The sequence below is a fragment of the Wyeomyia smithii genome, chromosome 1 (genome assembly GCF_029784165.1).
Source record: "Wyeomyia smithii strain HCP4-BCI-WySm-NY-G18 chromosome 1, ASM2978416v1, whole genome shotgun sequence".
NCBI lineage: Eukaryota > Metazoa > Arthropoda > Insecta > Diptera > Culicidae > Wyeomyia > Wyeomyia smithii.
The window spans coordinates 18,662,957-18,676,068 of NC_073694.1; the positions used below are offsets into that span (position 1 = coordinate 18,662,957).

The 13,112-nt window shown below is 39.5% G+C and overlaps 1 protein-coding gene across 1 annotated transcript; it reads right to left on the bottom strand.

Annotated features, from left to right (window-relative positions):
- Window positions 1–274: 274 nt before the first annotated feature.
- Window positions 275–12,321, bottom strand: LOC129722824 (zinc finger protein 728-like). The gene is made up of 4 exons (XM_055676614.1): window positions 11,911–12,321; window positions 11,259–11,723; window positions 10,620–11,102; window positions 275–10,234 (listed from the first exon to the last, which is right to left on the bottom strand). The coding sequence occupies exons 1-4, from the start codon at window positions 12,093–12,095 to the stop codon at window positions 9,805–9,807; spliced, it is 1,563 nt and encodes a 520-aa protein (XP_055532589.1). The 5' UTR covers window positions 12,096–12,321; the 3' UTR covers window positions 275–9,804.
- Window positions 12,322–13,112: the final 791 nt, after the last annotated feature.

The following is a 13,112-nucleotide window of genomic DNA, read 5'->3' on the forward strand; positions in this document are numbered from 1 at the left end:
CTGTTCGCTCCCGACGTTAAAAAGTTTGGCTGGAATGCCGTCCTTACCTAAGACAAGACGTGACAGCTGATCACCGTTACATTCAACCAATTTGAACCGGCTGCTGATTGGCTGAATTCGATAACGCAATCGTCACGTAGAAAATACAACGAGGTTACTTTTCACTGTAAAGCAGTGATGCTTGAGAGTCATAATTTAGCTATTATAATTGTTCATAAATAATGATGCAAAAGTATGCAAGGCACATGATATTACCGAGTAATGTATTTCACTGTTATAACTTTAAAAATGCATTGATTAATCGTTTATTACTATTTCGGTTGAAGTCCAAGAAACTTAGAAAGAAAAAATTTGGGTACCAAGAAACTTAGGAAGAAAAAATTTGATAGTAGAAGTATGATTTATTGAACATAAAATAATAAATAAGAATTGAGTATTATTCGCCTATATATTGCAATTTTAATTTGTTTTATTTTCATTGACCTGCAGAAGTTGTTAAAAATAATCACTCTGGTATCAACGGTATGGAACGTTCAAAAAAATTTCGACGGGGATGACGGCCGTGACGAAAAGAAAAATAAGAAGCCAGCTGTCGCGTCTTGTCTTAGGTCCTTGCCAGCTGCCTAGCAGTTCTTCTGCTTTCCTAATCTCGTGGTGCTTTTGAGTTTTCCAGTGCTCCCGTTACGCACGATGTGTCTTTTAGGTTGGAACGCAAATACCAGAGGGGATTCACTGCTGTCAAATTTCATATATGTGTGTGTTATCGCAGATCAACTCTGGTCCATGACGTTTGTTGGTCCATGTAGTGATGGGAAATATCGCCCAAAACGTACATCGATAACAATCGATAATTCCGGGGGTTTTATCGATATTATCGATAATTTGACAGCAAACGTTTGCGGTAAAAAATTTTTTTTTCAGATGATGAAAAAAAGACTATTCCAGATGGTGATGAAAAAGAAACTATGACAGATAATTGAGTTGGATGAATTTCCTATGCAAGGTTATCATGTTAGCTTCCTCGCAAAAAAATATTACGTCCTTGCGTGCGGCCTTCCGGCAGTTAACCGTAACATTTGCCATGGCGGACGAAAACATGCGTGTAGCCATGTTTTTAAGCTCTTTCTTCGTTTTTTTTTTATTAATTCCTCCTCCGTTTTCGCGACAAAATTGTTGGAATAGATCTTGCGCTTCAAGTTTGCCCAGAAATTCTCGATGGGAAGCAGGTGGGGGACATTGGGCGGATTCACCGACTTCGGTACCACATCGATATTCAGCCGCTCCATCTCCTCCTACGATCGCTTCGAGTAATTGGCCGACGTCAAATCTGGCCAGAACACCGTGTCTTCGCGCTTACGGTATTTCTTGATGAACGACGCAACGTCTGTCAGGCACTTCGTACTATAAATTTCCCCGTTCACGGCCAGCCCGGAGCTAAAGAAGAGTAACTTTGACATCCCTTTCTCGCTGATTGTCAGCCACAGCCGCACCTTCTTGGGGAACTTGGTCTGTGAAATAAACTTTACCTCGGTGCTCACTTCCTTCGTGGGGGAGGTAAAATACGAAAAACCCTGCTAGTCGTTGCCATCCAGGGTGAGATAGGTCTAGTCATCCAATACCACTGCCGCGTCGCGATTCTCCGGGAAAATCGACTTGACCATCTTATTCAACCGCTGTCGCTGCGTCATTGCCTGCAGCTCCGAGACCAGTGGTCGGGACTGCAGCTTCTTGTATTCATGTCCATGTTCTCCAGATACTTTTTCACTGTTTTAGAGCATGCACCAACCTCTCGGCCAAGTGCACGCAGCGATTTAGCCACTTTTCCCTCGGTCTTCCTCTTCAGCATCCTTTTGGTTATCAGCAAGCTTCTTGTCACTCAGGGTCGTTGGCCGACCAGAACCGGGTTTTCTTTCGATGCTCTGATCATTGTCCAATAGTGTCAAAATGTTGTAGATGCCAGAACCGGCATACCCGGCGTCCACAAGGTGCCGCACGATGTCTGTTTTTGACGCCATTTTGAAACCCATGAAATCGGGAATTTTTTGTCCATTTTTTTACCGCAAACGTTATTGCGGTTATAGTAACGGCCCAAACAGAATGGATACGTTTGCGTTGCGTTGGCGTCAATTTGACAGTAAATGTATGGGCTAACTGTCAAATTGCCGCAAACGCAGCCGCAACGTATCCATTGTGTTAAGGCCTTGAATGACAAATCTTACGATACTGCGAATGATAATTCAAACTACCGGACGAGTTAAACAGTTTGTTTTGGAAAGTCTTTGAGTTTTACGCCGGGAGTGCTTTCTACGGAGTAGTTTCAAGCCGAAGTTCATTTTGAAGGTTGTGTAATAAGGGAAATAATTGAAGCAGGCAAAATTCTGTCAATTTTTAAATGGCCAAAACTTCACGAAAAATGAATCAATTCAGACAAAACAGGTTTCATTTTACTGGAAAACTGTCCTAGATTCCTAGTATAACTTGAGAACTGGACGTGACCAAGGGTCACTGGAAATGTTTCAGATTTCCGGAGTGTGTGCCAAAGTGTACATTTTTGCAACGCGTAGAACTTTTTCTGACATTCTGTTTCACATAGGTTTATATGTTGTCAATAAATCAGAATTTATTTCAGGTTCAGGTTCAGGTAGCCAAAGATTGAAAATTCGCCAAGGAATCATCGAGGTATGAATTTATTAAGTATGGGTGTTGATTTTGGCGGTTTTTTCCCTGTTGGGTACTAATTTTCTTTGAGCTTGCAGCACTCCAGCAGAATTCAATCGAACATTGTGGGTGTGTAGGTCTTATTAAACCAAGCAACTTTGCAAACTTGCGTTTGAAAATTTATCTGGATTAACATTTAAAAAGGTCAGATTGAAAGTTGTGACCATGATAATTGTTAGTCAAAATTTCGATCATCATGTGACAAATTTCAGGAACTCATTGCTGAAAATTGCACTCTTCAGGATGGGGTTAGTTCGTCGAAGCAGTCCCAATTGTTTGCATGCTTTGGTTGGAGAAAAATTTCAAGAATAAATGTTAACATGTGTACCGTTTTTTGAACCCGTTTGTCCCGTTTTTATCCCGAGAAAATCTGGTCAGCCTACTTCAAAAATATAAAAAAATGAGTTTAAGATCCTACTCTGAAAAAATATAATTTTAAAAACAAAAAATGATTTTAGAAAATATCGGTGATCTCAGATTTTTTTAGATAGTATTTAAGATAGACAATTTAGTTGCCTAAAACGTTCTATGCGTTGCAAAAATGTACACTTTGACACACACTCTTGAAATCCGAAACATTTTCGGGGTAGGATGGTCACACCAAGTTCCCAAGTAATACTAATATAATACTGTTTGCCAGTGGAATGAAACTGGTTATCAAAATTGATTCATTTTTCGTAAAGTTCTGGCCATTTTAAATTCGAGAGAATTTTTTTTATCTCAATTATTTTTTCCACCCCCTGTATAAATCAGGATACTTTTTTTGGCGCAACAATTTCGTTGATTTGGATTTTTAGTTGAACTAAAAATTGTTTGTTGGGTAACAGATACTTTAAACTTAAACAGTTCCAAGTTAAACTAATCAATTATCAGAGAGTTACCAATAGACTGCCGCTATGCATGTCCATCATATTATAAGAGTTGGCAAGCCAAAGAAAATGTATTTTATTACAATTTCGTGTCATTGCTTTTTATGAGATGGTGCGAAAAGTTTGGATATTTTTTTAAAGTTCTCCAGTACTGAGTTGTCGAATTCATCTGTTCATAGGAAACTAAAAACTATAAATACCTTTTTAGTTACCATTATTTCTCAGAAACTCAGTGACATCCGGGGGGAACCTTTACACCACCCCCAACAATGCTAAATCTTGTCGAATAGCAACAAATACCCAGCGGCAAAAGCAACTCCTAGAGAAGGGTAGGTGAGGTCTCCTTCCTTGGGTCTCCTCCAGTAACCAGCCGCACTGACTTGTGCTCACCCTTATAATATCGATAATTATCGTTAACGTCAAAAAATTAACGATAATATCGATGTCAAGCACTTATCGATATTATCGATAAGTATCGATAAGTTTTCCATCACTAGGTCCATGATGTTTGTAACTATGAACAATAATGGAGGAAAAATCACTACACAACACATTCATGAAAGTTTTCCGCGGTTTCGCGAGCTTTGATGACAAACATTCCAATTCTATAATATTTCACGTCGATCAATTTCATGACCAAAAGGAACAAAAACCAAAACAAACGCCATGTTGCCGAATATGTTGGTTACACGATGTTTGACAGATAGATCCACCCTGGCAAATACATATCGCATATGAATGGTCGTTATTCAGAATGCAAAGCCTGATGTTCCCAAAGGTTTTGTTTGCATGTGAATGGTTTATTATAAAGCGCGCACTCGTACGGACTGCTTGTGGACTTGGAAAATCCTTGATATTTATATTATGCTAATTAAACATTTTTGGAAACACTGGCAAGCGTCGTGCCGAAAAATCACAAATGTTTCATGAGGGCAATTTTGAACGAAAAGAAGAATAACTAGAAGCCACTTATCACGTCCTGTCCTAGCTACCACGTTCTCTACCAGCCACCATGTATTTCGTTTTGGCAGATTTAATGATGAGCCCTATTCTCGCAGCTTCCCTCCTGAAAGGACTGAAGGCCTCTACCACTGCTCTACGGTTGATACCAATGATATCGATATCGTCCGCAAAACCGAGGAGTATATGAGACTTCGTAATGATGATGCCGCTTCTTTGCACGCCAGCCCTCCGCAAAGACACCTTCCAATGCAATGTTAAGTTTGACAACCCGTCTCCCTACTTCAAACCATTTAACGTCACGAAGGAGTCCGATATCTCACCGGCTATCTTGACGCATGCTGTAGAGTCTTCAAGGGTGGCATGTATCAGCCTAATTAGTTTTGTTGGGAAACCATTTCTCTTAACTGTATCGTACGCTGCCCTAAAGCCTATGAACAGATGGTGAGTCTACAAATTGAATTCTCGAAATTTATCAAGGATCTGTTGCAGGGAGAACATTTGCTCCGTAGTGGAGCGTCCCCCTCGAAAACCACATTGGTAATCGCCAACAAAGGTCTCCGACAATGACCTAAGTCTATGGAACAGAATACGGGAGAGAATTTTGGTGTTGGTGTTGAGACGGGTTATACCCCGATAATCACTACAGTCCAGGCGGTCACCTTTCTTGTATATCGGACATATGAGACCCTCCAACCAGTCCGAGCGTAATTCTTCATCGGACCACACTCTCACACTGATTCGGTGTAACGCACGAAACAGCTGTTCGCTCCCGACGTTAAAAAGTTTGGCTGGAATGCCGTCCTTACCTAAGACAAGACGTGACAGCTGATCACCGTTACATTCAACCAATTTGAACCGGCTGCTGATTGGCTGAATTCGATAACGCAATCGTCACGTAGAAAATACAACGAGGTTACTTTTCACTGTAAAGCAGTGATGCTTGAGAGTCATAATTTAGCTATTATAATTGTTCATAAATAATGATGCAAAAGTATGCAAGGCACATGATATTACCGAGTAATGTATTTCACTGTTATAACTTTAAAAATGCATTGATTAATCGTTTATTACTATTTCGGTTGAAGTCCAAGAAACTTAGAAAGAAAAAATTTGGGTACCAAGAAACTTAGGAAGAAAAAATTTGATAGTAGAAGTATGATTTATTGAACATAAAATAATAAATAAGAATTGAGTATTATTCGCCTATATATTGCAATTTTAATTTGTTTTATTTTCATTGACCTGCAGAAGTTGTTAAAAATAATCACTCTGGTATCAACGGTATGGAACGTTCAAAAAAATTTCGACGGGGATGACGGCCGTGACGAAAAGAAAAATAAGAAGCCAGCTGTCGCGTCTTGTCTTAGGTCCTTGCCAGCTGCCTAGCAGTTCTTCTGCTTTCCTAATCTCGTGGTGCTTTTGAGTTTTCCAGTGCTCCCGTTACGCACGATGTGTCTTTTAGGTTGGAACGCAAATACCAGAGGGGATTCACTGCTGTCAAATTTCATATATGTGTGTGTTATCGCAGATCAACTCTGGTCCATGACGTTTGTTGGTCCATGTAGTGATGGGAAATATCGCCCAAAACGTACATCGATAACAATCGATAATTCCGGGGGTTTTATCGATATTATCGATAATTTGACAGCAAACGTTTGCGGTAAAAAATTTTTTTTTCAGATGATGAAAAAAAGACTATTCCAGATGGTGATGAAAAAGAAACTATGACAGATAATTGAGTTGGATGAATTTCCTATGCAAGGTTATCATGTTAGCTTCCTCGCAAAAAAATATTACGTCCTTGCGTGCGGCCTTCCGGCAGTTAACCGTAACATTTGCCATGGCGGACGAAAACATGCGTGTAGCCATGTTTTTAAGCTCTTTCTTCGTTTTTTTTTTATTAATTCCTCCTCCGTTTTCGCGACAAAATTGTTGGAATAGATCTTGCGCTTCAAGTTTGCCCAGAAATTCTCGATGGGAAGCAGGTGGGGGACATTGGGCGGATTCACCGACTTCGGTACCACATCGATATTCAGCCGCTCCATCTCCTCCTACGATCGCTTCGAGTAATTGGCCGACGTCAAATCTGGCCAGAACACCGTGTCTTCGCGCTTACGGTATTTCTTGATGAACGACGCAACGTCTGTCAGGCACTTCGTACTATAAATTTCCCCGTTCACGGCCAGCCCGGAGCTAAAGAAGAGTAACTTTGACATCCCTTTCTCGCTGATTGTCAGCCACAGCCGCACCTTCTTGGGGAACTTGGTCTGTGAAATAAACTTTACCTCGGTGCTCACTTCCTTCGTGGGGGAGGTAAAATACGAAAAACCCTGCTAGTCGTTGCCATCCAGGGTGAGATAGGTCTAGTCATCCAATACCACTGCCGCGTCGCGATTCTCCGGGAAAATCGACTTGACCATCTTATTCAACCGCTGTCGCTGCGTCATTGCCTGCAGCTCCGAGACCAGTGGTCGGGACTGCAGCTTCTTGTATTCATGTCCATGTTCTCCAGATACTTTTTCACTGTTTTAGAGCATGCACCAACCTCTCGGCCAAGTGCACGCAGCGATTTAGCCACTTTTCCCTCGGTCTTCCTCTTCAGCATCCTTTTGGTTATCAGCAAGCTTCTTGTCACTCAGGGTCGTTGGCCGACCAGAACCGGGTTTTCTTTCGATGCTCTGATCATTGTCCAATAGTGTCAAAATGTTGTAGATGCCAGAACCGGCATACCCGGCGTCCACAAGGTGCCGCACGATGTCTGTTTTTGACGCCATTTTGAAACCCATGAAATCGGGAATTTTTTGTCCATTTTTTTACCGCAAACGTTATTGCGGTTATAGTAACGGCCCAAACAGAATGGATACGTTTGCGTTGCGTTGGCGTCAATTTGACAGTAAATGTATGGGCTAACTGTCAAATTGCCGCAAACGCAGCCGCAACGTATCCATTGTGTTAAGGCCTTGAATGACAAATCTTACGATACTGCGAATGATAATTCAAACTACCGGACGAGTTAAACAGTTTGTTTTGGAAAGTCTTTGAGTTTTACGCCGGGAGTGCTTTCTACGGAGTAGTTTCAAGCCGAAGTTCATTTTGAAGGTTGTGTAATAAGGGAAATAATTGAAGCAGGCAAAATTCTGTCAATTTTTAAATGGCCAAAACTTCACGAAAAATGAATCAATTCAGACAAAACAGGTTTCATTTTACTGGAAAACTGTCCTAGATTCCTAGTATAACTTGAGAACTGGACGTGACCAAGGGTCACTGGAAATGTTTCAGATTTCCGGAGTGTGTGCCAAAGTGTACATTTTTGCAACGCGTAGAACTTTTTCTGACATTCTGTTTCACATAGGTTTATATGTTGTCAATAAATCAGAATTTATTTCAGGTTCAGGTTCAGGTAGCCAAAGATTGAAAATTCGCCAAGGAATCATCGAGGTATGAATTTATTAAGTATGGGTGTTGATTTTGGCGGTTTTTTCCCTGTTGGGTACTAATTTTCTTTGAGCTTGCAGCACTCCAGCAGAATTCAATCGAACATTGTGGGTGTGTAGGTCTTATTAAACCAAGCAACTTTGCAAACTTGCGTTTGAAAATTTATCTGGATTAACATTTAAAAAGGTCAGATTGAAAGTTGTGACCATGATAATTGTTAGTCAAAATTTCGATCATCATGTGACAAATTTCAGGAACTCATTGCTGAAAATTGCACTCTTCAGGATGGGGTTAGTTCGTCGAAGCAGTCCCAATTGTTTGCATGCTTTGGTTGGAGAAAAATTTCAAGAATAAATGTTAACATGTGTACCGTTTTTTGAACCCGTTTGTCCCGTTTTTATCCCGAGAAAATCTGGTCAGCCTACTTCAAAAATATAAAAAAATGAGTTTAAGATCCTACTCTGAAAAAATATAATTTTAAAAACAAAAAATGATTTTAGAAAATATCGGTGATCTCAGATTTTTTTAGATAGTATTTAAGATAGACAATTTAGTTGCCTAAAACGTTCTATGCGTTGCAAAAATGTACACTTTGACACACACTCTTGAAATCCGAAACATTTTCGGGGTAGGATGGTCACACCAAGTTCCCAAGTAATACTAATATAATACTGTTTGCCAGTGGAATGAAACTGGTTATCAAAATTGATTCATTTTTCGTAAAGTTCTGGCCATTTTAAATTCGAGAGAATTTTTTTTATCTCAATTATTTTTTCCACCCCCTGTATAAATCAGGATACTTTTTTTGGCGCAACAATTTCGTTGATTTGGATTTTTAGTTGAACTAAAAATTGTTTGTTGGGTAACAGATACTTTAAACTTAAACAGTTCCAAGTTAAACTAATCAATTATCAGAGAGTTACCAATAGACTGCCGCTATGCATGTCCATCATATTATAAGAGTTGGCAAGCCAAAGAAAATGTATTTTATTACAATTTCGTGTCATTGCTTTTTATGAGATGGTGCGAAAAGTTTGGATATTTTTTTAAAGTTCTCCAGTACTGAGTTGTCGAATTCATCTGTTCATAGGAAACTAAAAACTATAAATACCTTTTTAGTTACCATTATTTCTCAGAAACTCAGTGACATCCGGGGGGAACCTTTACACCACCCCCAACAATGCTAAATCTTGTCGAATAGCAACAAATACCCAGCGGCAAAAGCAACTCCTAGAGAAGGGTAGGTGAGGTCTCCTTCCTTGGGTCTCCTCCAGTAACCAGCCGCACTGACTTGTGCTCACCCTTATAATATCGATAATTATCGTTAACGTCAAAAAATTAACGATAATATCGATGTCAAGCACTTATCGATATTATCGATAAGTATCGATAAGTTTTCCATCACTAGGTCCATGATGTTTGTAACTATGAACAATAATGGAGGAAAAATCACTACACAACACATTCATGAAAGTTTTCCGCGGTTTCGCGAGCTTTGATGACAAACATTCCAATTCTATAATATTTCACGTCGATCAATTTCATGACCAAAAGGAACAAAAACCAAAACAAACGCCATGTTGCCGAATATGTTGGTTACACGATGTTTGACAGATAGATCCACCCTGGCAAATACATATCGCATATGAATGGTCGTTATTCAGAATGCAAAGCCTGATGTTCCCAAAGGTTTTGTTTGCATGTGAATGGTTTATTATAAAGCGCGCACTCGTACGGACTGCTTGTGGACATTCAAAATATGATTGCTCCGATTACATTCTGACTCGAATGATAGGCTGCAATTAGTGCATTTGACCTTTCAAATGCGTTCATTAGTATGGCAAAACAAGTGCCGTTTTAGCATGCCAGGGGCGAGAAATTCTTTTCCGCAAATTTCGCATTTATACGGTCTCTCGTAGAGGTGCCTTTTCTTATGGCGTTTCAAATAATCAGCTGACTTAAAAGATGAATCGCAAATATCGCAATTGAAAGCCCGTACTTTAGTGTGACAATGCATATGCCTTATGAGCAATGCTCTATTCGGATTTCCTTTTCCGCAAATTATGCACTCGTACAGCTTTTTGTGTTGATTATTATCAGGTCTCACAGTGGTGCTCTGATGAAGCTTTAGATGAAAGTGAAGACGTCTCATACCTTTGTATTGTTTGCCGCATATGTCGCACGTGTATTTTGCGGATCCATTGCTCCGGATGCTATCGGTCTGGTTTGGCTCCAAACCTCCTGTATTACTGCAACAGAAAAAATAAAATAAGTTGATTTATTATCAGTGTGATTGAGTGATAAAAAGACAAAATTTTACTATATTTCAAACAGCAAATTAGATTATAAATATTACTCATGTATAATATCTTAGCGTTGGTTTCATTAAGGCATTAATCACTGACTGAGTGATATTTTGGTATAATAAATACAGTGTATGGTAATATTGTTTCATATTGACTCGGATATATATGGTAAAATTTTAAGGACTGAATTCTGACGGCGTTATCGAAAACAATGAATTAACATCGAAAGTGGAGTAGAACTGAGGTAATTTTACCACATTTTACAAATAAAGCTATCTACGAATAAAGCTTATTCATCCTTCACTTTAGTAAATATGTAGATACTTACCCTGGGGAGGGATCGACCTTGTGGATCTTCATATGACGTTCTAGACTATTAGATCTCTTGCATGAAACGTCACAGATTTCGCATTTGAAGAATCGTTCACTGCTGTGACTGTGCATATGTCGTTCAAGATGACAATTAGAGGGAAATTTTTTATCGCAAATCGAACATTTATGAGGACAATCTGTGCGATGTATATTCATGTGGACCGTTAAATTTGATTTTACGGAGAAACATCGCTTGCATATGTCGCACTCGAAATTCTGGTCTTCTGTGTGAGCACGCTTATGGTACTGCAAACGTATTGCTGTATGGAATGTTCTGCTGCAGATATTACACGCAAAAGGTCGTTCCCCGGTATGCGTTCTTCTATGATCTTCCAAGTTGTATTTTGTACCCAGTTCTTTGTTGCAGATGTCGCAAACGTGCTTTTTCGGTGGTTGATCGAAAACGCCGGTTTTGCGCTTTTTCGATCCTTCGGACTTGCTGCAACAGAAAGAAAAAATATTCTTAGAAAAAATAAATAATTTTGCTTGTAGTTGGTTTTTAAACATCGAAAATGTCCTTTTGGGTTTAAAGTAATAAATGATGGCTTTTTGCAAATGGAACTTACATATTCGTCACTGCATAAACGCCACTTACCTTGGATCGTATAATTTGCAGATATGACGCTTCAAAATTTGAGATCTCTTGTACGATTTGTTACAGATGTCGCACTTGAAGGGTCGCTCATCGCTGTGAGTGCGCATATGTTCTGTGAGACGCCATTTATACGAAAATCTTCGATCACAAATTGAGCACTTATGAGGGTAATCTAAGCTGTGCGTTTTCTTGTGTGACGCAAGATGTGATTTTAGCGAAAACCGTTGCTCACATATGTCACACTTGAAGTTAAGCTCCCTCATATGAGTATTCTTATGGTACCGCAGATTTTGAACTGCTCTGAATGTTTCGCCGCAGATATCACACGTATAAGGTCGTTCTCCAGTGTGAGCTCTTCTATGGGTCACCAAGCTGTAGTTTGTGGTTAATTCCTTGTTGCAGAATTCACAAATGTGCCTTTTCTCCGGATGATCACCAACACCGGTATTATGCTTTTCAGAGTTGCTGCAACAGAATGCAAAGCAAGAAAAAATATTCTTAGTGATAATAGCTTATCGTTGGTTCTTAACCATAATATGATTTGTGTGTGGGCCGAAAACAGTTTTTGAACCTCAATAATTTAAATTTTTGATTCGAAATTTTGTCTACAATTTTTTCGATTAACTCCCAAAAAAAACCAACACGAAATTACCTAGAGTTGGCAACTGCAATTCCATCAGAAGCTGTGCTTGTCCCATTTTTATCGGTGATGTCCATCCTGCTGGCGAGCGGAGTTTCCTCTTTTGTAGCCACAACGTCGGATATTATCAGTTCTTCTACCTTTATTGAAGTGGCTTCTTCCATCTTCGTTACGCTAAATTGCTCCATTTCTCTCATATAATTCACAAACTTGGAACCAAATTACTTTTGTTCGATATTTACGTGATTATGGACCGTACGACAGAAGTTTCGACAGGCAAATCGTCTTATTTGAAATACAAGGTCCAGTGAACTCTACTCGTCTTTTAAAATACGGCTTTATATTTAATTCATCACTCGTTTTCGGTTTACAATGTAGCATTAAAAGCTCTCACAGAATTCATCAATATTTTTCCGAGTCGAACTAGGTAAACAAAAACATGTCATGCGGTGTGCACGCTAAAAGTATACTGTTTATTTACCTTGATTTACAAAACTTTTTCGTTTAAAATCAACTGTGAATTTAGGAACCATCAAATATTACATAATGCGGAATTTGGCAATTTTCAATACCCACCCACCCCCATGTAACGCAATTTTACATGTTTGCCACATGCAATATAACGCTTCGCTGAATACCCCCCCACCCCTGAGCGCGTTATGTATTATTTGAATGATCCCTTAAAAGAACATTCCTACACGGTAAGAAAGGCCCCCTGTCACCTAGTCAGCCTATACACCAGAGAGACGCCGAGACACTCACCGTTAAGGCAACTGTCAACATCAAAACGGATAACGGCAATGCAAAATTATACAGCTCGCCCGTTTTGATGTTGACAGTTGCCTTAACGGTGAGTGTCTTGTCATTTCTCTAATGTATAGTCTTGTTGGTAATACTCGAACAGAAAGAAAAAAAACCGGTTTGTAAATGACAGATTTATTTAATCTGTATCTTGGAGCGGTTGAAAATGAACTAACTAGTCCTGGATGAAAATTTCAGTTTTAATACCCTTCCAGGATGTTTATATGTTACCAAAGTAACGACGCTTATGTACTACAGTAGAAGCCGCCAGCCCGGTTGTTATCTATTAGATATCCTTGACAACTCCGATCCTGGCTTTGGTAAAACAACGGGTTGCTGTTTTCACACCCCCTCTCAATCCGACATGCCTAGGTTTGACGTTAGTAACTTGAAACGGGTGCCTTCCAGCGGTT